The sequence below is a fragment of the Lutra lutra genome, chromosome 10 (assembly GCF_902655055.1).
Source record: "Lutra lutra chromosome 10, mLutLut1.2, whole genome shotgun sequence".
NCBI lineage: Eukaryota > Metazoa > Chordata > Mammalia > Carnivora > Mustelidae > Lutra > Lutra lutra.
Genome location: NC_062287.1, coordinates 83,552,511 through 83,577,419, shown reverse-complemented (window position 1 = coordinate 83,577,419; position 24,909 = coordinate 83,552,511). Strand labels below are relative to the sequence as shown.

The 24,909-nt window shown below is 40.6% G+C and overlaps 1 protein-coding gene across 3 annotated transcripts in view; it reads left to right on the top strand.

Moving 5' to 3' along the window:
- MPPED2 (metallophosphoesterase domain containing 2) overlaps positions 1–24,909 on the top strand; it is a 178,738-nt gene that overhangs the window by 44,854 nt on the left and 108,975 nt on the right. For all 3 annotated transcript variants that reach the window (XM_047692653.1, XM_047692654.1, XM_047692655.1), the window contains exon 3: positions 5,167–5,348. In XM_047692653.1, the coding sequence (XP_047548609.1) occupies positions 5,167–5,348 (182 nt within the window). The remainder of the gene's footprint in view (positions 1–5,166; positions 5,349–24,909) is intronic.

Genomic DNA, 24,909 nt, shown 5'->3' with positions numbered 1-24,909 from the left:
TTTAAAGATTTTATTTATTTATTTGACAGAGAGAGATCACAAGTAGGCAGAGAGGCAGGCAGAGAGAGAGGAAGGGAAGCAGGCTTCCTGCTGAGCAGCGAGCCCGATGCGGGACTCGATCCCAGGACCCCGGGATTATGACCTGAGCCGAAGGCAGCGGCTCAACCCACTGAGCCACCCAGGCGCCCCGCGTTTGTCTTTGATATGCAGCTCACTGGCCCATGAATTCACAGGTCCACAAATTCTGACACTGTCCCGGGAGGTGTTCAGACCAGCTGGATTGTGTGGAGGCGGAGACCAGTAGGGCTCTGTGGGCACTGGAAATCTAAACATACAAGGAGAGCTGAAGAAACCAGGGCTCCTAGATTAGAGTGGAGAAGATATTAGGGGGTTATGGTACTTGTCCTCAAATATTTGAAAAACTGCCAAAGTGAAAAGCGGACTATTCTCTTATTCTCCGGTATTTCACATGCAGAATATTGGGATGAAAGAAGAAAATAAGAGGAAAAAATATCAATGTAGTTATTGACCGTGGGGTATGTGTCCCGACTGTGCTGGGTTTTGGGTTTGTGACCTCCTTTAACTCTCAGAAAGTCCCAGTGTGGTTGCTGTTACCTCCTTGTAGTGGAAGAGATGGATGTCAGAGAAACTAAAAGGTACTACTTCTACTAAGAGTAGCAAAAATATTACACACTTAGTAAAAAAACAAAAACCACTTACTGAGTGTCTGCTCTGTGTCAGACTGTTCTAAATGCTTTGAGTACATGATACCATTTTATCCTCACAGCAATCCTTTGGGAGAGGTACTATTTTTATATCCATTTTATTGGTGAGGAAACCAAGACACAGGAGTTAAGTCCCTTGCTTGGTGTCACACTGTTAATAAATCTGGAGTGAGAGTCAAAGCAGATAGTCAGGCCTGCTTCACTCTTAGGTCATTCTGTGTCTTTGCTTTCTGAGAATGTGCCATGTGCCAGACCCAGTATTTGACGATTTATATCCTCCTACCAACATAGAAGATTAGGCGGTACTATTCCCATTTTACAGATGAGAAAAAAAAAGTGAAGCCCCAAAGAATGAAATGACTTGCCAGAAGCAAATACCTCAGCCAACATTGTTCATTTTCAGGCTCTGGGCCAATCTCTTTGGACCATGCTCAGATTTCTGTGTGCCTGTAGAGATGTAGACTGAATCAGAAACTTTTTAGCAAGTAGAACTGTTGAGAAAACCAGAATGGGGGGCCCCAGAGAAGAGAAGGGAACTCAGGAGCTCTCCTTCTCTGGAAACCTTGGGAAGAAAACTTGTGGCAGTTAGGCAGAGATGGGGTAAAAGAGATTCAAGCTTCGTGTAAAACATTGAACCCAGGGGCGCCTGGGTGGCTCAGTTGTAAGGCGTTTGCCTTCGGCTCAGGTCCTGATCCCAAGGTCCTGGGATGAAGCCCCGCATCAGGCTCCCTGCTCAGCGAGAGGCCTGCTTCTCCATCTCCCACTCCCCCCGCTTGTGTTACCTCTCTCGCTGTGTCTCTCTCTGTCAAATAAATAAATAAGATCTTAAAACAAAACAAAACGAGAAACATTGAACCCAATGCCTGCTAAGGTTTTGTCCGGTGCTGGGATTTTATGATGCTGTGTTTTCTTCTCATCTTCCCATGTCATCTTGTTTTCCCCTGGGTGTACTCAAATGTACGCGCAAATCTCACTGTGATATTTGAATCTGGCTCTGGGGGTTAGATTGCCTTGGTAAGATACTCACTTGCTAGGATACTTGACATGATGCCTTAGGGGAAATGGTTGATCATTTGAGAAGTCAGCAGCATAAACAGTAAGCAGTGAAGTTAACTAAGACGGAAAATGTAGTCTGTGGGTCTTCGTACAATGTAAACAGGTAGATCTGTTGGTAATCCGGGGTCTCCCTTAGACGTGCTGTTACGGTGAAAATATTTGACTGCCTTGACTTTTATTTCCAAAGCATTTACCGGATGCCCAATTTGGAAATAGTAGTTTCCCGAGGGTTGTCTCAACTTTAATTATATCTGTTGCAACTTGCCTACTCTGATGGATGTCTTATTTTCAACTCTGAATGTCTTTGGGTGGACGTGTCTTCCTTCCTGTGACCCCTGGGTGATATTTGTCATGTTGTCCTGCAGCGTGCCTCTGACATGCTGTGCTGTCTTGTCTCCTGAAGCCGTCTTTTGCCTTGTTTTGAGTCCTGGGGGTAACAAAGGACATCCGTGTCTCTGGGTCAAAGGATATACATAACTTCTGCATTCGCCTATTTATACCTCCCCCAAGCCTCTACCTTGAATCAGTCCTCCATATCGCTCTTAAATATCCACCTGATTCTCTCTGGTAACATCAAGTTGGTGATCTTGGTGGTGAGCCTTCTCGGACAGTCTTCCTGTATACTTTTTTTTTTTTTTTTAAAGATTTTTATTTATTTATTTGACAGAGATCACAAGTGGGCAGAGAGGCAGGCAGAGAGAGAGAGGAGGAAGCAGGCTCCCCGATGAGCAGAGAGCCCGATGTGGGGCTCGATCCCAGGACCCTGGGATCATGACCTGAGCCTCAGGCAGAGGCTTTGACCCGCTGAGCCACCCAGGCGTCCCTCTTCCTGAGTACTTTTGACTCATTTTATTTCAGCTCAAAGCTAAGCAGATGCATTTTCTCCCTTTTCCCTTTCCCCTCTATTTTTCTATTCTGTGGCCTTTCTTTCGCTGTTAATTCTGTTGGACATTTAAATGTTTCTCTGGAGGACATGGGAAGGTGGGGCGGGAAGTGGAAGCCACTTAAAATTGGTGTTCTTGTCAGTGGCCTCCGAAAGTTATTGCCCAGTGTAGAACTAAGATGGGAACCAGACAGATGATGTACCAGAGGATGATCTGCTTCTCTAAACTGAGAAAAAGTCACAGAATAGGGGCCTGTTCACAGTGAAGGGTTTATATCTGTGCTACTTTCTCATAAATTCAAAATGATAACTATAATGCATGTCCCTTTGATAAGTGATGGATGTGTAAAGGATTTCGATGTAGTAGTTGTGCCTGGAGGTCAGCTAAGTTACAGAAAAGAGGAAATAGAGACTGTGTCTGTATATTCCCATTAGGTTGGGAACTGGAAAATAAAGATGTACTTATGTCTGTATGTATATGTGTATATGAGTATTTGAATTATTCATGTATTTAGAAGTCCATGGTTGATATTTATTTAATTTTGATTCAAATGTTGGTGGATTAAGCATCAGTGTGCACAGTCCAATTCCAGGGAGCATCTTAACTTTTGACATGGAAACAGAATATTACGATCACTTTCACTTTTCCCATCCAGTCTGCTGCAGAGAACAGTCATTCATTCTCTCGGGAAACTGCTTTTAGAAGACAGGAGATATTGACAAGACTGGAACCACTAAGACAGTGTAATAGAGTCTCAGTAATGGAAGGGAAGACACCAAACACTTCCATGTATATAAAAGAGTCAACATTGGATATAATCAGAAGGGTTTCCAGGTTACTCATGAGATCTCAGTGGATTAGTGAATATTCTCCATGGTAATAGAGTTATTAATTTCTAGCCTTTACAGGAAAAATTCATTAATTTTTTGCAAAGTTAAACTTTTTGGGTTTCCAATTAGACCCACTGCGTTAACCAGTTCACGGTGCCTCCCCCTCTCCTCCCTCTTTCCTCTCTTCTTGCTCTCCTTTCTTCTTACTTCCTCTCCTTCTCCTGTGACAAAGAGAAAATTACATTAAAAGATTACCCGTTAAAGAAATTCAGGACTATCCAGGTTGTCTATCGATGTCTTTTTTCTCCTCACTAAAATTGCCATTGTTAAAACAGATGGTTTCTTTTAGAAAACTGGGGAAAAGAAAGAAAAATTAAACAAAGCCTGTGGAGGTAACACATGTAGGGAATCTCCTGGTGAGCTTTCAGCGTATTCTCTGCTGCATGTTAACGAGGAAGGGTGGGGCTGTGACATGAAATATTGTTCCTTATTTAATGTTTCACACTCTGATCTCCGCATTGCATATTTGCCTCTGTTGTGACCTTCTCTTTGCCTTTATAACTGCTGCTTTTCACCCATAATCCAAAATAAGTGTACATTCCTACAGAGAAATTAAAGGAGGCTGTCAGTGTAGAGTTAATATAGTTAAAGCACCCTTAACTCTGCTACAAACCCCTTAAATAATTAAAACTGTATGCTTGAAGAGTCAGATTTGCATTTCTTTACCAAGTTTATTTAGCACACTTTGTTACACTCAATTAAATGAGACTGTTCTGTTGCATTTTCTTTGCTTCGGGTTGATCATTTTGCCTTTTGATTCTTATACCCTAGTGTAATTTCACAGTGCTTAGGTCTCTAAAACTATACATATATTAATGCATATGTAGATCTATACACACCCATTAAAAGGCTTACTGTTTGTACTGAATAGAATCTTTGCCCAAGGCATTTGAGCGTTGCAAGTCATCTGCAAGTGTACCTGGGACTGCAGATAATTCATGGTGGTAAAGAAGGAGATTGACAATGTTCTTTTAACGTTCAGTGTTTCTCTTTTAAGTCCTGTTATTTTGACGTCCCCTTCTCTCCCCACCGTTTTGATTTGTGAATATCTTAGCAAAGATGAGAAGATACAGGTATTGAATGGTTGCGGAAAGGAAATTAAATATAAGTTCTATCTATATCTCTCCACATCTCAGTTGGCAAAGCATGTGCAGAGTGTTCTCTGTAAATTAGTTCACTGCTTAAGTTATGCATGTTTAAGAAGGAATAAATGTAGTTATCCATTTCTTAATGAGTAGTGGGATCAATTGGAGCATGATGAGAGAAAATAGCATAATTTTGCTTCCCCAGTTGGGGTTCAATATCCCTAAACTTCACCATTAATCACTCTATCCGTTTCCTAGGTTATTTCTGATTTTACATGTAAGCTATTCTTCCCTTTTCATTCTCCTCCCAGGTAAGTAAGCCTTTTTGAATTTGGTCAGTGGGGTCATAGATGGGGGATGCTTTCTCCTGTGAACCCCAAAGTTTCCCTTGTTGCAACGGCCGCCTCTGCCTTTGCATCAGTTTATCTGGGTGCGTTCACGGATAACCGTCGATATGTATGTGCAATGACAATTACGAGGGTTCTAATATATTTAACTGTTATGGGATCTGTTATGTCTACTTTAGGGTCGACCCCATCCCATATGACACTCCAAAACCAGCGGGCCACACGCGGTTTGTCTGCATCTCAGACACGCACTCCAGAACAGATGGTATCCAGATGCCTTATGGGGACATCCTTCTCCACACAGGCGATTTCACCGAGCTGGGACTGCCCTCAGAGGTTAAGAAGTTTAATGACTGGTTAGGTAAGGAATGATTGCGTTCTGGCGCCCCCAATTAACCTTTCCCGTCCGAGTGTCACTCACTGTGTCCTAATTGAATTAGAGCACTTGGAAGCCAGCTCAGCCATTTCTCGTATGATATGCGGTGGTGTCTAGCTTTAATCCAATTCTGTTAATTAAAGATGAATTTTTAGATATTTAATTTTACTGTGCATCCTTTCAGTGCCTGGCCTCAGCGGCTCTGGGGCAAAGGGACGGAAAGCTTTGAAACCCATCTCATCTCACTCATGCTGCTTTAATGAGGGCATTCATTGGCACACATGAGACCTAGAATCATATTTTTAATTCATTGGCTCTGCAGTCTTTCCCAGATATTATGAGCAAAGATGTACAAATGACCTACTAGGAAGAGAACATTTCTAAGAAGTGGAAGAGGCTGTGAAAGTCTTTCTGTGAAGGGAGGGTCCTAGCACAGTGCTGCTTTTGGAGGCAGCTTTCCTAAGTGAACCAATGGGGCCCCTAAAACTCCTGACATGATAAGTTGTCTTGCTGTAAAACTCCCCAAACTTGGAATGTGAAACCACCCTAGATACACCAAGAAAAGGATAATGACAACTTTGTGGTTACTGTAGAGGCACCCATAGGTCAAGGGTTATGGAAAAATATGTGCTCCTGGGTCAGACAGTTGCCAAATATTAGCATTACAAGGCAATCATGGGGTTATTCGTAGCTAGATTAGATGACACATCTTTTTTTTTTTTTTTTCCCTGACATGTTTTAAAAGAATCCTCTTAGGTGAGGAAAAGAAGGCAAGGGTTCTGAGATTTTAGAATCTCTAAAGACACTAAAGAATTATATAGTAAAGAGCAGAAATCATGCTGAAAGAATAATGTCATGAATAATATGTCAATCAATAAAAATTACTCAGGAGATTTAGGCAGAAAGTTTAAAATTCATTTTGCATCAACTAAAGCAGGGGCTGAGAAATTTTTGAATAATTGATGAAATGATAAAATGTCTGTGTGAATGGAAAAACAGCATTCATTACTAACAGTTAAAATATTTTTTAAAACTATGCCTAACTACTAACATAACTATTTTCAGTTTTCCCCTGACCTTGCCCATCTAGCCACATTTTATGTAGTTGACATCTGAAGATGTATCTGGTCTTCTACTTCTGGCTATTTTCATTGAATATTATTGACATGATTTTCAACAACTTTGCATAATTTTCATGTTCGTCCTTTTAAATAGCAACATGACATTAATATTGTTCTGTGCTTTTATTTAATGAGGGAATTCCTCTAAAAATGAATATTGATATTGATAATTTCTCCTCTGATACCTAGCACTGAAATTTGCATTTTCATTTGTATATATCTTTTTGCTTCAATTGACTTATTTCTTAGGGTAAAATATTGTATAAATTAAATTACTAAGTAAAAGGATATGAAATTCTTTATGGTTTTTGCTGTGTGTCAGCATCTTGCTTTCCAAGGGGATTGTAGCCATGTAGTTTACTAAACAATGAATGGATACACCAATGTAAGCATGATCGTGACAGCATTGGGTATTGGAGCTTTATATTTTGTGCTGTTTTAGTGGTTACTCAGTCATCTAGTTTTAAACAGCAGGATACTTTAAATAACATTCAGCATAATCTCATTTCTATAGATAACTCAGAGATACAGAGAAGTTAAATGACTCTCTGAGTCTGCTTGTGGCCTAGTTGGGTCTGTAAGCCAAATCTTTTCACTTCTCTTTTGCCTTTGTAAAATTGGCTTTCAAGTACTATTCTCTCTTAATTTTAGCAACTTTTATTTATGAACTGTTAGCAGGCTGAATAACTTGAGGTTGAATCATGACAGTCCTAAACTGTTCTGTGAAACTGAATCTCAATGCAGAAATGATCTAGCTGCCTTGACAATGTTGATCTGTAAAGAAAGGGACTAGCACTGTGGGAAGTGTTTATAGAAGTGCAAGACAGGATAGACCTGGTTATAATCTTGTTTAGCCACTGACCTTGGACAACTGAGTTAACCTCTCTTTTCCCCTTGGTTTCCCTCTGCAGAACTAAGGATTAATACTACCTGTCTTTCTGGATTGTTGTGCAGATTAATCAGTAAATGATTGCTGCTAGTAAGTTTTTGTGGGCCATTAATAACTGAATGGGGAATGTGGTGAATGGACCATCAACAGATATTTAAAGGATAAAAACAAGAAAAGGTCAGAGGAGTTATTTAGTAGATTAGAAGTCAACACTGGGAGATTTTATAAGGGAAAGTACTCTGTAAATGGAAATGTGCCATAACTAAGGAAATAAAATGATAAGGAAATAAAATGCTAAGGTCCAGTTGCACAGTCAGTTCCTTCTCTTCTCTTTTCCCCTCTAATCTTGTGTGGCAGAAGTAAGAGGCCTCAGCAGAGAGTGTAGAACACGAGGCCAAAGGGAGCCCATGGGATATGGATAAAGTTGGGATCCCATAGGGAAGGACCAGAATAGCTCAGTTACCCTGGCAACCTTATGGTGCTCTCAGAGTGAGAGAGGGTGTGAGATTATGCTCTGCCACTTGGCTCAACGGAAGCCTCGAACCTGAAGAAAGTGCTTCTAGCAACCCTTGCCAGATGACCTAGCAGAATGGAGTCAGGGGTCAGATCGGTCTGGGGCTTTTGTTTTAACAGGGCACCCAACTCTCATTGGCATGGGTCGTTACAGATTTTGGAAGACGCTTCAAGTTCAAAGAACCTCTTATTGATTTCCATCTTTCCTGTGTCATCCCTCTAAGGTTGGCATTGTTATCCCGTCTTCCAGATTGGGGACCTGAAGCTCAGCTGGGGTGACTTACCCAAGGTCGTTTAACAAATAAGCTCAGAGAGGTTATCAGAGAAATACACTCAGATTCACTTGACTACTCATCCTGGGATTGTCTGGCCCCAAGGTGTGAGCCCTTTTCTGTTACTACTCTGCTTTATTGAATGGGCTTGAAGCAGCTGGAAGGTTGCACTTCAGGCTTGAATTAAAACACAGTAGTTTTCAGCAGTTTCATATGGAAGTTGAGTAGCTGTTTGACCATGTGCTATTATTTGAAATATGTATTTAAGTCCTGCCTGTCTAAAATCTTACCTTGACCTATCAGCTGCGGGGCCTGAGAATCCTATCATGACTTCCCTGTTGGTTCAGAGATGATGGGTCCTGGTTAATTCGTGCATTGGCCACATGGCGGGTGTGACACAAAGTTATTAATGTAAAATGATTTATGAGATAAGCTAGCACAGCACAGGGTCATAAGAAGATAGAGCTCGAATTAGGTACAGCCAGACTTGGGAAGGTAGGATACCCTATGAGGATTATAAGCAGCTGGGAAGAGCCAGTTTTGAATTCCCTACTTTTGGTAAGTTACTTAAACTCTTGAACCTTGATTTTCTCTTTTGTAAAATGGGCATCATAATAAAAGTGTATCCCCTGATGGTTGTGCAAATGCATTCTGTGATAAAGCTGAGACCATTCTTAATGCAGCCCTGGCCTGTAGATAACTTTCAACAACTAGGGTGGACGAAGATAACAGAGCCAGAGGCAAAAAAAAAAAAAAAAAAAAAAAAAATCCCCAAACCAGAAACTAGAAGGGACTGGTACCACGGATATTCGGAGTAGAAACAGACAACAAGCCCCCCTTACTGGACTCAATCCTAGGACTTTTAGAAGCTTCAGAGGTCCCACCTCCTAATTTGAGAGAAAGGTACACTGAGGTTGGAGATGAAATGAATTGCTCAGAGTCATTCAGAAAACAGATGGCCACATGGGGACTAGAACTTGAACAGGGAGGGGTGTTGAATGAACCTGTATTATCTGTAGGTGGTAGAGTCCAGCCACCGTACCTGTTCCCCACCCCCCAATTACATGTATCATTCATGCTGTCCTCACATGAACTGATGAAGTTGTTCTTGTTACTTATGAGTAAGCTATTATTAGCTTCTTCAATACTTAGGAGGACACTGAGCCTTGGTGAAGTTCACTTGTCTATGATCCTAACAATTAGGAGGTAACCTCAGCATTTGAACTTGGGTCCATCAGATTCCATTTCCTGAGTGAGTCCTCCTGTCTTTCTCTATTCCCAGTGTAGGGCTTAGGATCCCTGCTGGAGGAACCATATCCTGGGTAAAACGGTGGTTCTTTGAATAACTGCCTCCTTTGACACATACACTCACATATACGGATGCTGAGGGTCTCAGGTGGGTTTACGGCATGTTAGAACAGTTTTATGGTACAACCTCTGTCTAGGAGTTGGCTGCTGGGAGGGCGTTTTGAGGTGGGGAAGCATTCTTAACATTTGGTGTAGACAATTCCAATGATAGCGGATTACAAAGAGGTGAATATCCACAGAGAATACTGAAGATGTAGCCAGGCACATAGGCTCTGGGGGATGTCTAAATCATTTCGTGACATTAACATTTCGTTGCACTCATCTCAGTCCTTGAAATGAATAGCCACTGACTGGAGCCCAAAAATCTTTTCTTTTGTGGGCTGGTCTCTCCCCCTTGTGAACACTTGAATTAAAAAAAAAACCCAGCATATTCTCACAGCTGGCTGCTGATACTGATCTGGCTGGTCAGACTCCCGAGTCCCCCATCTCGCAAACCAGCTCCCCTTCTCCCTACCCAGTGGCCGCCCATGGGGCTGTCTTGAAGGGAACAGCCCAGAGTCAGAGAAACATGTACCTTCTTATTGCCAGGGATTGTAGGGCTGTGGGAAAGAGGGACAGATCAATCTTTCCCAGAGAAACTCTTTTTAAAGTGATAGTTAGGGCACCTGGGTAGCTCAGTGGGTTAAGCCTCTGCCTTCAGCTCAGGTCGTGATCTCAGGGTCCTGGGATCAAGTCTCGCATCGGGCTCTCTGCTCGGCGGGGAGTCTGCTTCCTCCTCTCTCTGCCTGCCTCTCTGCCTACTTGTGATCTCTCTCTGTCAAATAAACAAATAAATTCTTTAAAAAAAATTAAAGTGATAGTTAAATCCTCTTGTCCCATTAATATGTTAGGTCAGATATGCTACAGGTATGTCACAGGTGAATAGGCTTTGGAGAGCTGAATTGGGATCCTAGCCACTCAACCATTATAGCATTTTCTTTTTTATCTTGGCACAAATGCATCCTAATCACAGGTTTGGCTTCAAAATAAATTTGCCAACTATAACACGCTTGCTAGTTACGATGTGATTATTTTTATTGGTAGTAAATTCTGAACCACTGATATGCCTGAAGGTACATTGTGTGAGCCATTGGGCTGCGTGTGGTCTTCCTTCCTTTTGCCCCTGTTTTCTTCCAGCCTTTGCGTCTTTGATATTCTTTACTGTTCTTCACTGTCCACTCAATTTCATCCCTGCTGTCCTCTCACCTTGAGAATATTTTTGGCAGACGTCTTCTTGAATATGGCTCATGCATATTGAACTTTCATGGTTGTTCTGTAATTGTTTGCTTGTATCTCCCCGCTAGCCAACAGCGCGTGCCTGACGAGTGCTCTTTGTACACCCATTTCGGAGTACAGGGCTTGAGACACAGTGTGCAGAAATGGTTGTTGAATCCTGGAGTGAATGAATGAACATAAAGGTACAAGGCTTTTTTCTGCCTGTACTTTTGGCACAGACTTTAAAATTATGTAGTTCTGTATGTAAAATCTCTCTCTCTTTCCTTCTCTTTCCCTTTCTCCTCAAAGTATTTATAGCACTCAATTGGCTATTGTTAATGATTCCTACATATGATGCAGAAATATTATAAAGGGTTTGTTGTTGTTTTGTTTCCTATTATAATTAGACCAAGTTCTTGGGTGGCCTGTTGTTTCTGCCTGAAGATTACATGTGACAATCTGGCCAGTCAGAATCCCTTTTAGCACAGCCCATGAACTTTCCATTAAGACTTTTCCTTGGTCTTGGTTGTTATGTAATAGCTTTGAGCTTCAATTTCTCCAGGCCTGAAAGGAAGAATGAAAATATTCCCAAGGAAAATCTCAACAAGATTATTCATATTTGCGGGAGCGTTGTATTAGGCATGGTTATAAACCGAGTGTGACTGTAACGAACATCACAGATCGTAGACCTATAAATTGATTTTGCTTCTTTCAGAATAATCATATCGGGAGACTCTGTCCCTTCTCTAGCGATCTTGCTATTGACCCAGAGTTTTGGAGCTGGGCTTTAGGAAAAGCTTTCACCGTCTGGGCTATTAATTTTATTCTTATATATGCATGCTTGATTACCGAGGAAGTAGAGACAAGTGAAAGGGAAAAACAAAATTACCTATGGCCAGAGATAACCACGGTTAACATTTTAGTGTGAATCTTTATGGAATGTTTTCTGTTGATACTTACACACACACACACACACACACACACACATCTTCTACCAAAATACAGATTTATGGTAGTACTGTTTTATTGTGTGTTTTTCATCTTAATATATCACAACTTTCCACATCAATAAATATGGCTAAAATACTTTGTCCCAAAAAAAGAATATTTTTAACAGAACTAAGACACACATAAAATTATAAAAATTCAACTATTTGATGTGTGCAAAGTAGAAAATATACATCCCTCTATAAGGCTATCTTTAGAGTAATTCTCTTTGACTATGGAATGTGAGAGAATTTTTTTGACTTTCTGTTTCTGTCTTGAGTTTTCTCAGTAGCAGCAAATATTCAACCTTTAAGGACTTTTTGTTTAAAGTCTATTTTTAAAAATTGTTACAACTGTGCATATTATCCTGTAACTTTAAAAAATTAACACATTATGCTCATAGCATTCTGCTGTGTGGGTGCACTCTGATTTATTTAACCAGATCTCTAATACTGGACACTTAAGAAGTCTTCATTCTTTTATTATCTGCACTAGTGTGATGAAAATCTTTCCTGCTCTCTCTTTGCAAACATCCTTAAGTTATATTTGTAGGCTATCTCCCTAGCAGTAGAATTGTTGGTCCAAATGATACATACTTCAAAAAAAATGGTTTTATTATATATTGTCAAATTTCCCTCAATTAAGATTATAATTCCCCACTAATACTCTCCGTAGCCTTTGAAAATTTGTTTCATGTGTTTTTGAATGTCTTCAGTGTCAGAAAATCTTCATCCTCTAAGGGCTTTTTAAAAATGAATGCAAACTCTTTTTCTAATGGTGAAAACTGGGGTGCCTGGGTGGCTCAGTGGGTTAAGCCGCTGCCTTCGGCTCAGGTCATGATCTCAGGGTCCTGGGATCCAGCCCCGCATCGGGCTCTCTGTTCAGCAGGGAGCCTGCTTCCTCCTCTCTCTCTCTGCCTGCCTCTCTGCCTGCTTGTGATCTCTCTCTGTCAAATAAATGAATAAAAAAAAAAACTGTACTCTAATGGTGAAAACTTACATACTCATGGTGAAAAAGTGTAAATAATGGTACAGAAAAAAAAAAGGATCACTAGGATATCTCTCAGTTCACAGATAACTTCTCTTCACAGCTCGCATGCATCCTGTTCTGTGGGATATGAATGCAGACTAAGTACTCATGTGTAGAAAGACAGGAGGGTATAGAGTTAGAGCATGAGTACTGGACTTTATCTGCCGTGTTTAAATCCTGCTCTCAATATTGTTAATGCTGCAATCTTCATTTATTCCTCCGTCAAAGGAGAATTATTCATGCTTAGTGTATCTTTCTAACCTATGAGGATGGTTGTAGGTTAAATAATATAATGGTCAAGCAGTGAATGGTCAGTAAATGTAACTTGCTCTCTTGTGCTAAATGCGCCATGACTTCTTCCTGTCCTGTTGGTGCATGTCTCTTACTCCCTGGGAGAGCAGAACTTCAGCAGAAGCGGCCTTACAGGCTCTTGAGTCACAGTGACCTGCTGGCTTGAGGCCCATTCTGCATGCAGAGCTGAGCAAAGGGTGAACACCTTGGCTTTGTGTGGCCTCCGGAAACCTGGCTCTGTCTCCACACACACACACCACAGCCAACACACATCGACTTATTCCTAGATTCTGATTCCTTGTGAGCTACACACCCGAGGGGCCAGGCCTCCCCTTTTCCTAGCCCTCTCTTCAATGTCCTGTCATGTCCCTCCTGTCCTGATCTTGAATCTGGCACATGCCCTCTCCTCTCCAGTGTCACGGTGCCTTCTTCTGGGAACCATCCCTGTGCACTGGCTCCTGCTTCACAAAATCCAGCACACCAGCCGTCAGCCAGGTGATCGGTGGCAGATTCCAATTTATGTTCTAAGCCCTTATACATAATGATTTCTAGACATGGTTGTCACATTTAAGGCTTCTGATTTTTTTTTTTTTTTTGAACAATACAAAATTATTAGGAGCTGGAGCTTGTGAAGTGGTCAAGTTGAGAGATACCATTTGGAATAAAAAATAATGATGTGATATAATGGCAACTAAAGTCCTGGGGATGTAATGTACAGCACGGTGGCTATAGTTAATAATACTGTATATTCTAGTACAGTGATGCAGTATAGTGTAATATAGCGCAATACTATATACTGTGGGATAGTTATATATAAGCATTATGTATTTGAAAGTTGCTAAGAGAATAGATCTGAGAAGTTCTCATCACAAGAAAAAAATGTTGCAACTATGTGTGGTGACAGAGGTTAGCTAGATTTATTGAGGTGATCATTTTGCAGTATATACAAATATTGAATCATTATGTTATATACCGAAAACCAGTAAAATTTTTTACATCAGTTATACCTCAGTAAGAAAAATACACAAGACAATGGTGTGGCGCAACGATGTCCTGTGAAGTGGGTAGCAGCTCCCAATGAAAAGTTCCAGAAATGATTTGAGCAGGCGAGCCTCATTGGAATATTTATGGACATATAACTTTATTACCACGTAATTAGTCATATCTAATAAAGAGGCTTTGTAGGAGGCTTGGAGAAGGACAAACAAGATGACTTTTCCCATGATTTACGGAGAAGAAGGTGTCAGAGAGTTCCTTAGAGCCTAGAATTCCCTGATTGTTATTGTTTAGAGTTTAATATCAAAGGAGTTTCTTAGCCTTTAGCTTGCTCACAAAACCCAATCTGACATGCTGCACTTCTTAGCTTTTGATTCATAATTTGGTTTTTCCAGTTATCATTCTAAAGTTATAACTTATTTAATAGCTTCTGTTTCTATTTTAAGCACTTTGCTGAGGGTGTTTGCTTTTTTCTCCTTAGTGTGAAATTGTTGACTTTCAAAAAGTACCTGTGAGGTACCTGTATGTATTCTGTTGTGTGTGTACAGACATTATGTTTTCTTGCGTGTACTAGTATATTTGCTTCACCTGAATAGTTGATTCATGCTTGGTATCTATTTGTCCTTTTTTACATTGAAGAATCTTTTTCCCTAAGGTGAATTACTTCATGGTCTAATTTATATATAAAATATTTTCCAATAAGGACAAAATTCATTTTAAAGTACAGTTCAATTTTGATATAGAATTAAGTAAGATCCTTGTGGGAGGGGGGATGAACCCAAATACAGAACAATTGAATATGCTCAACGAAGTGAGATTGAATTTTGTTCCATTAGGAAGGATCGTTAGTGACCTGAGGACATGATGACTAGGTCATTTGTGATCCGTGTGAACCTAATCCTCTTTGTTATGGCCAGCCATTTTCTTAAATTACATTAATTATAATGCTTCTAATTTATATGACATCCTTCCTCCAAAGGACTCAAAGTACCTCTGAGTATATTAGATCATTAATGCTTATAATGGTTCAGGGAAGTTGATATGGGCAGACAGCATTGCTGATGTCTTGCTGATGGATGGATGGAGATCTAGAAATGTGGAAGGACAGGCTGGGGTCATATTGTGAATTAACGTAAGAACTGGACATTTCACTACATGCTTCTTCCAGCTTTCAGTTCTAAAACTTCCTGTTTTCTCCTTTTCTGAAATAATCGGCATCTCTTAGAAAGAAACAGACATGGGCAGGACATCTATAACCATCACTTCCCCAGCTACACAGAAAAAGCTAGGTAACAACCCTTTGAAAAGGGGGAATCTTTTTGTATTTTGCTGTATGGTAATTGTATCACCATTTAAAATAAATAAAATTTAAAAAGGAGTTTTTTGGACACAAAAACGTCTTCAGCTTTTCCAAGCCATATGATCCCAGAGGGAAAGCTGAAGCCCCCAACTTGCGTACACTTGACCCTTGAACAACATAGGTTTGAACTGCACGGGTCCACTTACGTGTAGTTTTTTTACAGTACTATGGATTATTTCCTCTTCCTTATAATTTTATTAATAATGTTGTGTGCTCTAGCTTACTTTATTGTAAGAATACAGTATATGATACATACAATACATGCTAAATGTGTATGCACGTATTCCACTGTGTGGGAGGGCTGGCACTCCTAGCCTCTGCATTGTCCAAGGGTCAGCTGGTATTGCTAAATCCTGGAGCAGGATCCTTGTCTCCCAGAACCGGAAGGGACTTCATCCTCAGAAGATGATGTGCATCTATTCTAACTGCCTTTTAAGGTCCAGGTCCTGCTTTGGGACTTGCACTGAGAATGCAAAAGGGATCGAGAGGGTAGATTATTGCATTTGGAATCCAGACATTGATTGCCAGTGTGATTTCCCCCTTTTCTATAAGCAACTGGAACTCAGCATTTCAACATCTTACTCAGTTTCTCACAGATTTGTTAATGGAGGGTCCAGGAATAGGAGCCTTGTTTTCTGTCTGGTGTGATGCCATTTGTCCTCCTATGTTAATATTGTGTATCAAATCTGGGAGATTCTTCTTACTCTTTGGGGTTTTGAATATGGAATGGAGTACAGATTTTATCTTAATCTTTTTTTGTCCAGACCCTTGTGTCTAACTGGTGACTAGGTGTTTTGCCATAAATTGTAGAAGGTACACAAGGTATCTCAAAACCAGTGTATCTCAGACTGAATTAATATCTCCTCCAAAGACTGCTCATTCTCCTGAACTCCCCTTGCAATTTACATCACTGTTAATTCAGGCACCCAAAGTGTCTTTTGGACCTCCACTGTGCTTAAAGAAACTCCAAGGCTTAGCCTTCCATTCATTCTTCTTTCTTGGAATCATATATGAATGGTAACATTTACTGAGCACTCACCATTACCAGACCCTTTACAAGAATGAACTCATTTACTCTTCACGGTACTCAAGTTGGTTGATGCTGTTGTGACCATTCTTACAAATGCAGAGATGGAGGCACAGAGCCCTTTTTCCATGAGGTCTCCCACCAGACTGCTATTTTGTGGAATGTATTTTAGGATCCATTAACTGATGGGAGAAAGTCCATCGTGACGTTCAAGGCTTGTTATGAACTGGTCTAATCAATCTCTCCAGCCTCATTTCCCACCATACTTCTCTCCATCCTCTCCTTAGCTCTTTGGGCTTCTGTCTTATCATTTTCTCCCTGGTCCCTGTCATCTGACCACAGCTGCATTCTGGTCCATGGTATTTCCACCTTGAACCTTCATACTTAACAGTTTCTTTGGTCTGTGGGTCTCTGTTCAAATGCCACCTCCTTGGTAAGACCTTATTTTTCCTACTTCTATGTTTTATTTGTTGTTCTTCCTCCAACGAGGGCAAGCTCCATGAGGGTCTGCATTGTCTTGTCGACCACTATATTCTCTACACCTACAACACTTGCTGACACGTAGGAGCTTCTCCGAACATGTGTGTTAGTGAACAGATAGATGAATGAAAGCAAGCTCCGGGAGACCAGCGGGCATGTCTCTCTTGCTCCTTGCCATCGATGGGGTTGCAAGCACAGTGCTGGGTGCGTAGTAAGTACTCAGTAAATTTTTGCCAAGTAATTGAATATTTGTTCCTGTTGATCCTGCCGGTCTTGTTTTTTGTTTTTTGTTTTTTGTTTTTTGTTTTTCCTGTGAGCTCTTGCCCATTCTTTAAGGCCCAATTCAAAGTTACTTCTTTTTTAAAGATTTATTTATTTGACAGACAGAGATCATAAGTAGGCAGAGAGGCAAGCACAGAGAGAGAGAGAGACGGGGAAGCAGGCTCTCTACTGAGCAGAGAGCCCGATGAGGAGCTCGATCCCAGGACCCTGAGATCATGACCTCTGAGATCATGACCTGAGCCGATGGCAGAGGCTTAATTAACCCACTGAGCCACCCAGGAGCCCCTCAAAGTTACTTCCGTTCTGAAACTGGCGCTGCCATCCCTGGTGGTGGTTATCCCTTCTTCCCTTCCACACTGTGTACAGACCATTACTACACATTACTTTTTAGGGCTTCTGGTCTCCTCTTCCGATTATGAGCCTCCTGAGCACTCACTCCAGTGGAATCTTTAGCAAATAAGGACTCCCTAAAAAATTGGTTTTCTTCACTTCATTGTTTTACATCCATGAACAAAATGCGTTGTTTCCCTGATCTTCAGCCACCTCTTCTCTGCAACACAGAAGAGATGAAGTGCCATGTAGATGTTAGAGATGATCGTTTCATTAACATTAAATCGCAACCCTCCCTATCTTGTAGTGCAACCTCTGAATATATTTCCTGACCGCAGCACACGTTTCTAGGTAACGACAGTCATCCTTACACCAAAGTGGTCCTCTGTATGGCTTTGAACTTGCTGATACTTAATAGATCGCTTGCATTTGAGCTCCCCTATCTCCCCCCAGCCTGCCTGTGTATTGTTTCCTGGAATCTTTTTTCCAGCTGTCCCCTGGGCTTTCGGTGTCATTTTCCTGGCCCTTCAAGGCGCATGGAGAGTCAGTTGTGCTTCTAGTCTGTCGCTGCACGCACTAATTCTTGACGTTTCCCCAGCCCTACCCTCCCTCTTTTGACTGATAAATTTTCATTATTGGTTTTGCGTGAAAGTCTTCAGGGTTCCACTCGGCCTGACCCCTGTGGTCACTTAGTGATTACATGCGCCAGCTGAGGTAATTTATTCACTTTGTTTTGGTGTGAACATGTCCCATGGGTCTTGTAACTGCTGTAATCACTTGACCCTAGTGACTGTTAAGTGCTTTAAACACAGTTATTTTAAATTTATAATTGTTTTCATTAAAAATCCCTTATAGTAACTTAACTGACCTTGCTGTCAACGTGGCGTTACATGCAGGGAGAAGAAATGAAAATATTATGATGCAAATAATATAGTACTCATCAGAGATATGCAGCAAATCATTAGCTCACCCTACACATGTTCACTTGGAGTCATGCAAGGAAGATGAAAGAGAAGAGGACATAATTACAGCACGGCCCACGTAATGCAGTACAGCCATTCTAGCACGTGGGGCAGGCCACTAGCCTAGGGAGCCGGACGTGGAGTCCAAGGTGAAGTTCCAGAAGGACCACTCTTGTATAGATAGCACTTCTTACGCCAATGGGTAGCCCCCGTTGATTAATCATCTGTCAGTTAACATTTTTATACTCTTACATTGAATTTAATTTCAATTTCAGAAAAGCGGGAGGTACAATGAGCTCAGAAAACGAAATCCGTTTGATTGAAGGCTGCCCGACTGTGAGGCAGAATGTGCTAGGTAATGAGATCAAAAGAGTCTTGATAACCTGGTATTAAAAACTTGCACAGTCAGATTCTCTTTGTGTTTCTGGCCTGGCTGAGTCAGTCCTTGTGGAAACTTGAAGGTACGTTCCAGAGCTGTGGGTGGAAGGAGTTCTTCAAAGACCGTTGATTAGTATGCATTCATATTTTAGCCTAAGATAGGGGTCCATTTTGAAACTTACAGTTAGATCGCTCCTCTTGGTTTTGTTTTTGTTTATTACTGTTTTGTTTATTATTGTATATTATTTTGATTTTGTTTTGTTTATTCTTGTTGTTGTTCTTTTTTATTACTTAGGGAAGGAAATAGGAGTAGTTTCTCCAGTGTTGTTCCTGATTAGAGCTCCTGTTTGTCCATAAGGTGCTTTTGTACGAGGTGTATAGAGGTGCCTCTGGACCTGATGAGTACATGGTTGTTGAATGGCACACAGCTCCCACTCACCTCTTTGACTGCTCTTCTTGTGTAGTTAACAACTTTTGCAGCCCTATAAGGCAAACTGCAAGTAGTCTTCTATTTTGATTTGTCTCCCAAATGAACATTCTTTTTGCTTGCCTTTTTTTTTAATTACATATCTTTGATTAATGCTCTTATGCTTGTACTTGCTTTTATTTGACACCTTGTGATCTTCTGATATTGTAGTATATGCCACATTTTTATGTACATATTTTGAAATGAGATATATAGGGATTCGATTTTAGTACTTGTGATAGTCTCTGTAAAACACACGATTGTCAAAGCATATATATTAAGTTCTTAATCAAAGTGTCTTTTTCTAATTTTGAAAATTAGAGGAGATTTTTACAATGCTCTAGGAAAGAATCACATTGGGGAAAAATGACTTTATTTTTTATTTTACTGCCTGTATTTCCTAGCTCTCTTCGCATCTGGAGTTTGTTTTAGAACCCTATTTGTTGTATCCAGAATGAATAATTAAGCAACTAACTATACCATGCATTATTGATCGACCAGATTTAGATGTTATTACTGCAAGTTTTGTGTGCATTATGAAACTGACACAAACTTTTCACCCCATTCATAAACTCTATTGAAATTTCAGAAACAGGAAGGAAACAGCACATTTTTTTTTCTTCTTTCAGGGTGAAGTTATACATTTAAACTGTATTGTCTCCCTTCTCCCTGCCACTTACATGAATCTCATTTATCCTCTACACTGAATTCTTCTCCTTTGTATGAAAATAAGGTTGGGAGGTAAAACCTCTTTCTCTCTTGAGGAGATAAAACTGCCTGGAAAGGACGTCTGGCTGTAAACTAGACAATCTCTGAGCTTTGATTTCTCTGTAAACTATGGAGAATGAGGTTGTCTAGTTCTTAACTTACTGACTCTAAGTAACTTCATATTACAAAGCTGATTGTGATTGAGTGTCTGTAGTGTATCAAAGCCTGTGCATTTATCCCCTGACTTTGGAGTTGCTCATTGAGCAAGGGCATAGGGTCTAGTTTCAGTGATGGTGGTTGTGAAGGACAAGAGCTCCATGTAGTTAGTCCTCACAGAAAGCCAAAGCCATCCATACTGAGTTTCTTGACTTAGGAAAGCAAACTGGTATTTTCACCTTTTTCATTGCCCAGTTTCACATTTCTCACTTTATGACTCCTTTCTTCACAGAAAGGCTGGATTCAGAAAGCACTGGGACTACAGAGCCAAAAAATGACTAGTCTGTGAAGTCACACATGCATCTTTGAACTTGTATATTTAGCGCTATGGAAGTGAGGAAACTTGTGATTCTCCTTATTATAAAAATAGGTAGAAACAAAAAATACATGCGTGTCTGCATGTTTGTAGGGCCGATAGAGTTTTTGCTTCTGGATGTTTTGTTCTTTGAGAAGGCCACACGACGGTTAGGGATGGCGAAAGGCATAATGTCTACCTTCACGTGTATGTACCTGAGCCCCCCTACCCAGTGTGCCAGAGACCACTAACACAGGAAACCATAATGATGATAATCACATAGCCAAGTATTTTTCCTCTAACTTTGAACCACACAGATGTGCACGTGGGGGCCTGTCTTCTGAGGTCCTGCTGAAACCTTTACCTTGGATATGAATGCAGAGGTTAGAGATCAGCACTGCCTTTCTTGGGCAGATCCCACGTATAACTTACTATCTTCATCTCAGAGGTATCATCTTTATCACGTTTTCCAGTTTCTTTGTTGGAGAGGAAGAATGTAAAGATCCTTGCAAAACAGTCTGAGTGCAGACTACTTCTAGATTTTTATGATTCTTTTCCCCTCACTTTTTAAAGTGTTGTCCTTTACTCCTGGTTACAAGAGCAAATTTATATAGTCTTTTAATGTTCCTATTTCATCGTCTTAAGTAATATATAATTACATGAAGCAATTATGATAAAAAAAAATACAGCTGGCGTAAACTGGTTGGAGGAAAAAGCAGTTGGCTCTGGGATGCCGCCTATGGGAGCAGGAGTACATGGGTCCCCAGGGATAACTGTGACTGTCATTAGTCAGTGCACTGTGGGCCGCAGTCAACGTGTGTCTCAGCGGGACGGGTGTGTGTCCGTTAAAAGAATGTCTGGGATTTCTAGAAAAATCTAAAATAGAAACTATGAGTAGTTTCTGGTAGTTGTTCATAATTTTCCATATACTCTATTAGTACTTCCTAGATTTAAGTTTTTATTTTTACCTATGGCCTCTGTCTACCCTGCAAAGATTTAAAAAAAAAAAAAAAAAGTTGTAGGTAGAGCTCAGTGACAGGGAGCATGAAATTTTTACAACTCTGTGCTTATGCATGTGTCTTTCATTTTTTATTTTGGTACGCCCAAATGCTTCACGGAGTAGGATTCTATAGTCTAAGGTACTGGGAACGTAAGGGAGGATCTTAAGTTTTAAGAAGGGTTGGGTCTCTTAGGAATATTTTATATGTGGTTTTTAAGTACGGTGAATTTGGAAACTCCCTTTCCCTGGGTGGGAGGAAGGATGATCAGAAACTTGTGCAAGCAGTTTTGGCTGTCCTCTCTTAATTCTCTTCATTGGGGTTGGAAGGGTTGAACTTTTGGAAGAAGCTCTTAACCCCTCACATTAGTACCCTGCTCCGTCCTCTAGAGAGGAACAGACCACATGAGCACAAGCACGGCCCAGTCAGGCTCATCCTTCCTTGGGTTTCCTCCCACTTTTGGACTTAGATGGTTTAGAGTTCCTGCAGTCTGCCTTCTTCATAAGATATGCAGGGTGTACAGGGATCTGCATATCCTTTTATAACATTTCACAAAGCTCCTCAACCTTATTGGTCTTAAAAATCCCTTTCATCGTATATGTCTGTGTTCAAATCTATCCTTTTTTAAGAATGTGTGCTTGTGGATATTAGGAAAATGTGTCCCGGGTTCATACTACCATTGGGGTGTACCCTGGTGTGACATATACACGCGCACCAACTAACAATAGCTATAAAAATGAAATCTTGCACAGGCCGTGCCCTGTCTTCCCAGTCAGCAGGAACAATACTTTTGGGGTTGAAAGGAAGCTTTATCACTGGGGAGGTGTGCGTGGGGGGCTCTCAGCTCAAGAAGCAGGGTGGGGGAAGTGCTGCAAATTTTAGTATAATGCATAATGTTGAAAGAAATTTTATCCCATCATAAAGATTAGCAGGCTGTGTAATTCAATTTAAAATTGGTCGGCGTGTCCTGACTATTATAAAGCCTTTCTTTTTTTTTGTTTTATCGCCATTCCATTATTTTAGGTCATACACCAATACAGAATGGAGCACACAGCCAAACCATACAAAGTCTCTTTCTGTGGTTCCACCCATTGGAGAAATTGTTGGTGAACGCATGAGATTATCTTAGAATGAGTTAAGAAAATGCTTGCTCAATTGAATGCCTCCTTGTTTTCTTTCTTGCTTTTTTTTTTTTTTTTTAAACATAAAATGAATTTCTCTGGGCAAGCAACCATTGAGAGTGAAATCTTTTAAAAAAGCATTTGCCGGACACAGGGCTTGGTTCTCAAAACTCCAGCGTTAGCACTTATCTGCAGTATCATGGGCATTACTGTGCCATTGAAAACCAAGATGCAGTAGCTTATGTTAATGCAAGACTGACAGACCCACATCCGATGGCAATTACCCATACTGGGGGGTTAATAAATGTTCTTAGAATTACTGTCTTTATTTTCTTTATTACAAGAAAAATGGGTAGCTTTCTAAGCTGTGCCTCCTGTTTCTTGATCCAATCTTGGTGACTTGCTAATTAACTGTTTTGGTTCCAGTGTTTCATGGGCTCTGCTGGGTTTAATATTCCTGTTCGGGAAATGCTAAATCCTTTGGTCAACGTCGTAGGAAGAAAACTACATTAAGTTCAGCAAACATTTATCCAGGTGCTCTTTATGAACAAGAGATGAGGAGCTATAGAAATCCTAATAGCGAGATTTCGTTGCGCCGGCAGAGTGTCTGGGAAATGAAGGCATAATAGTTTCTTTTTTTCTTTTCTTTTTTTTTTTTTTTTGGTCTATTAGTGAGGGGGCTTAATTTTTATTCATGTTCTTAAAGAGTTTCAGTCCTAAAGCACTTTGTTAAGAAAGGTCTTCCTGCTGTATCCAGACTCCATAGAAAAGATGTTAGGATTGATGTTATTGAGGTCTGCCATGTTGTAGGATGGGCAGGTTCCTGGTTTGGTGTCATTTGTCTTTTGTCATATTCATGCTCTCTGACTGTGGTAGACACACATTTGCCATGGTGAAATGTATGCCTGCTTTACTTTACCTCTTAATGGCCAATCCAGACTTCCAAGTATCTCTGCTGGAAAGTTCCTGAAATGACCGTGACTGTGGCTTGGTGGGGATTTTTAAGTTTCCTTCACATTGTAGGCTGTTCCATGTCTTCTAAGGTTCTTGGCATGTCTGTGGGGCACATTGAGGTCAGTACATGAATCAGGCAATCAGGAAGACAAGAAGACACATGCAACTGTTGTGTCCTATAGGTTTTTGGAAGGAAATTAACTTTGGTCTATGATTCTAATCTATACAGAATTAAGGTTATCCAACCCTTCCAAGGGGAATTAACTTTTGAAGCTTTTTACCTACTTATTTGAAAAGGGGTTAATAGATCCACTCAGTTTATCCTCGTATGTCCCCCAAATCTGAGCAGCTCAGTTTTCCCTAGTTCAAGTGTCTTCTCAAACACACTGCTTATCAGAATGTCCCAGGCAGATACTTAAAAATTGAGATTCTGGAAGTCTAGCTTAGACCTATGGAATCAGATTTTCTACTCATAGATCTAAATAATCAGAGCTTTAATGAGCTCTTCTGTGGCTTTTCCAGTTCATGACCACTGTTCTTACTTATGACAGTATCAGTTGTCAAGTTCAGGGATATTATTCTGCAGGCTCTCATCACCCGTAACAATAGGCCATTCTTTTCCACTGGGACTTCTGTGTATTTCAGTTACTTTATGTGTGAAAGGAGATAATTGTTTTTACCTCATATGTTTCATGCAAAAATTAAATAGGTTAATGTATATATAGTTTTTTAGGACTGTGCATAACAGAGGGTAAGTGAGGTATGTGTTGGTTGTAGGCCTCATAATTATCATTATCTTTTGATTTGTTTACAGAGACTCTGCATATCTATGCCAGTCACCAATCAGGATCTCTTACCAGGCGGTATTGTAAGGAGGAGAGGAAGGGATGCAAATAGCGGTGTTTGGGAGAAATGCTATTAATTAAGCGTGTCGAAGTATAAACATAGTGAGTTAAATCAGGAGGCTTTTGGCTGCAAGAAACAAAATAGCTTAACCGGCAAGGGACTTATTATCTCGTATAACAAGAAGGCTGGGAGTAAAGCATTTTTCAGGATCTGGTAATTCAGGGGCCTGAGTTCTTTCAGCATTCCTTTCTCCTGTTCTCATATGTTATTAGGCTTGCCACAAAGGTTGGACAGTGACTGTTAAAGTTCAGGCAGAGCAAGAAGGCAGAGCATGAAGTTCAGTGGGAAGAGGGTCTGTTCCTGTCTCATTGGGCCCCACAGGGGCCCTTCCTGTCTCATGGACCAGGACTGGGAGACTTGCACCTCTTTAAACCAGTCCCTAGCAAGGGAAATAAAATTACCA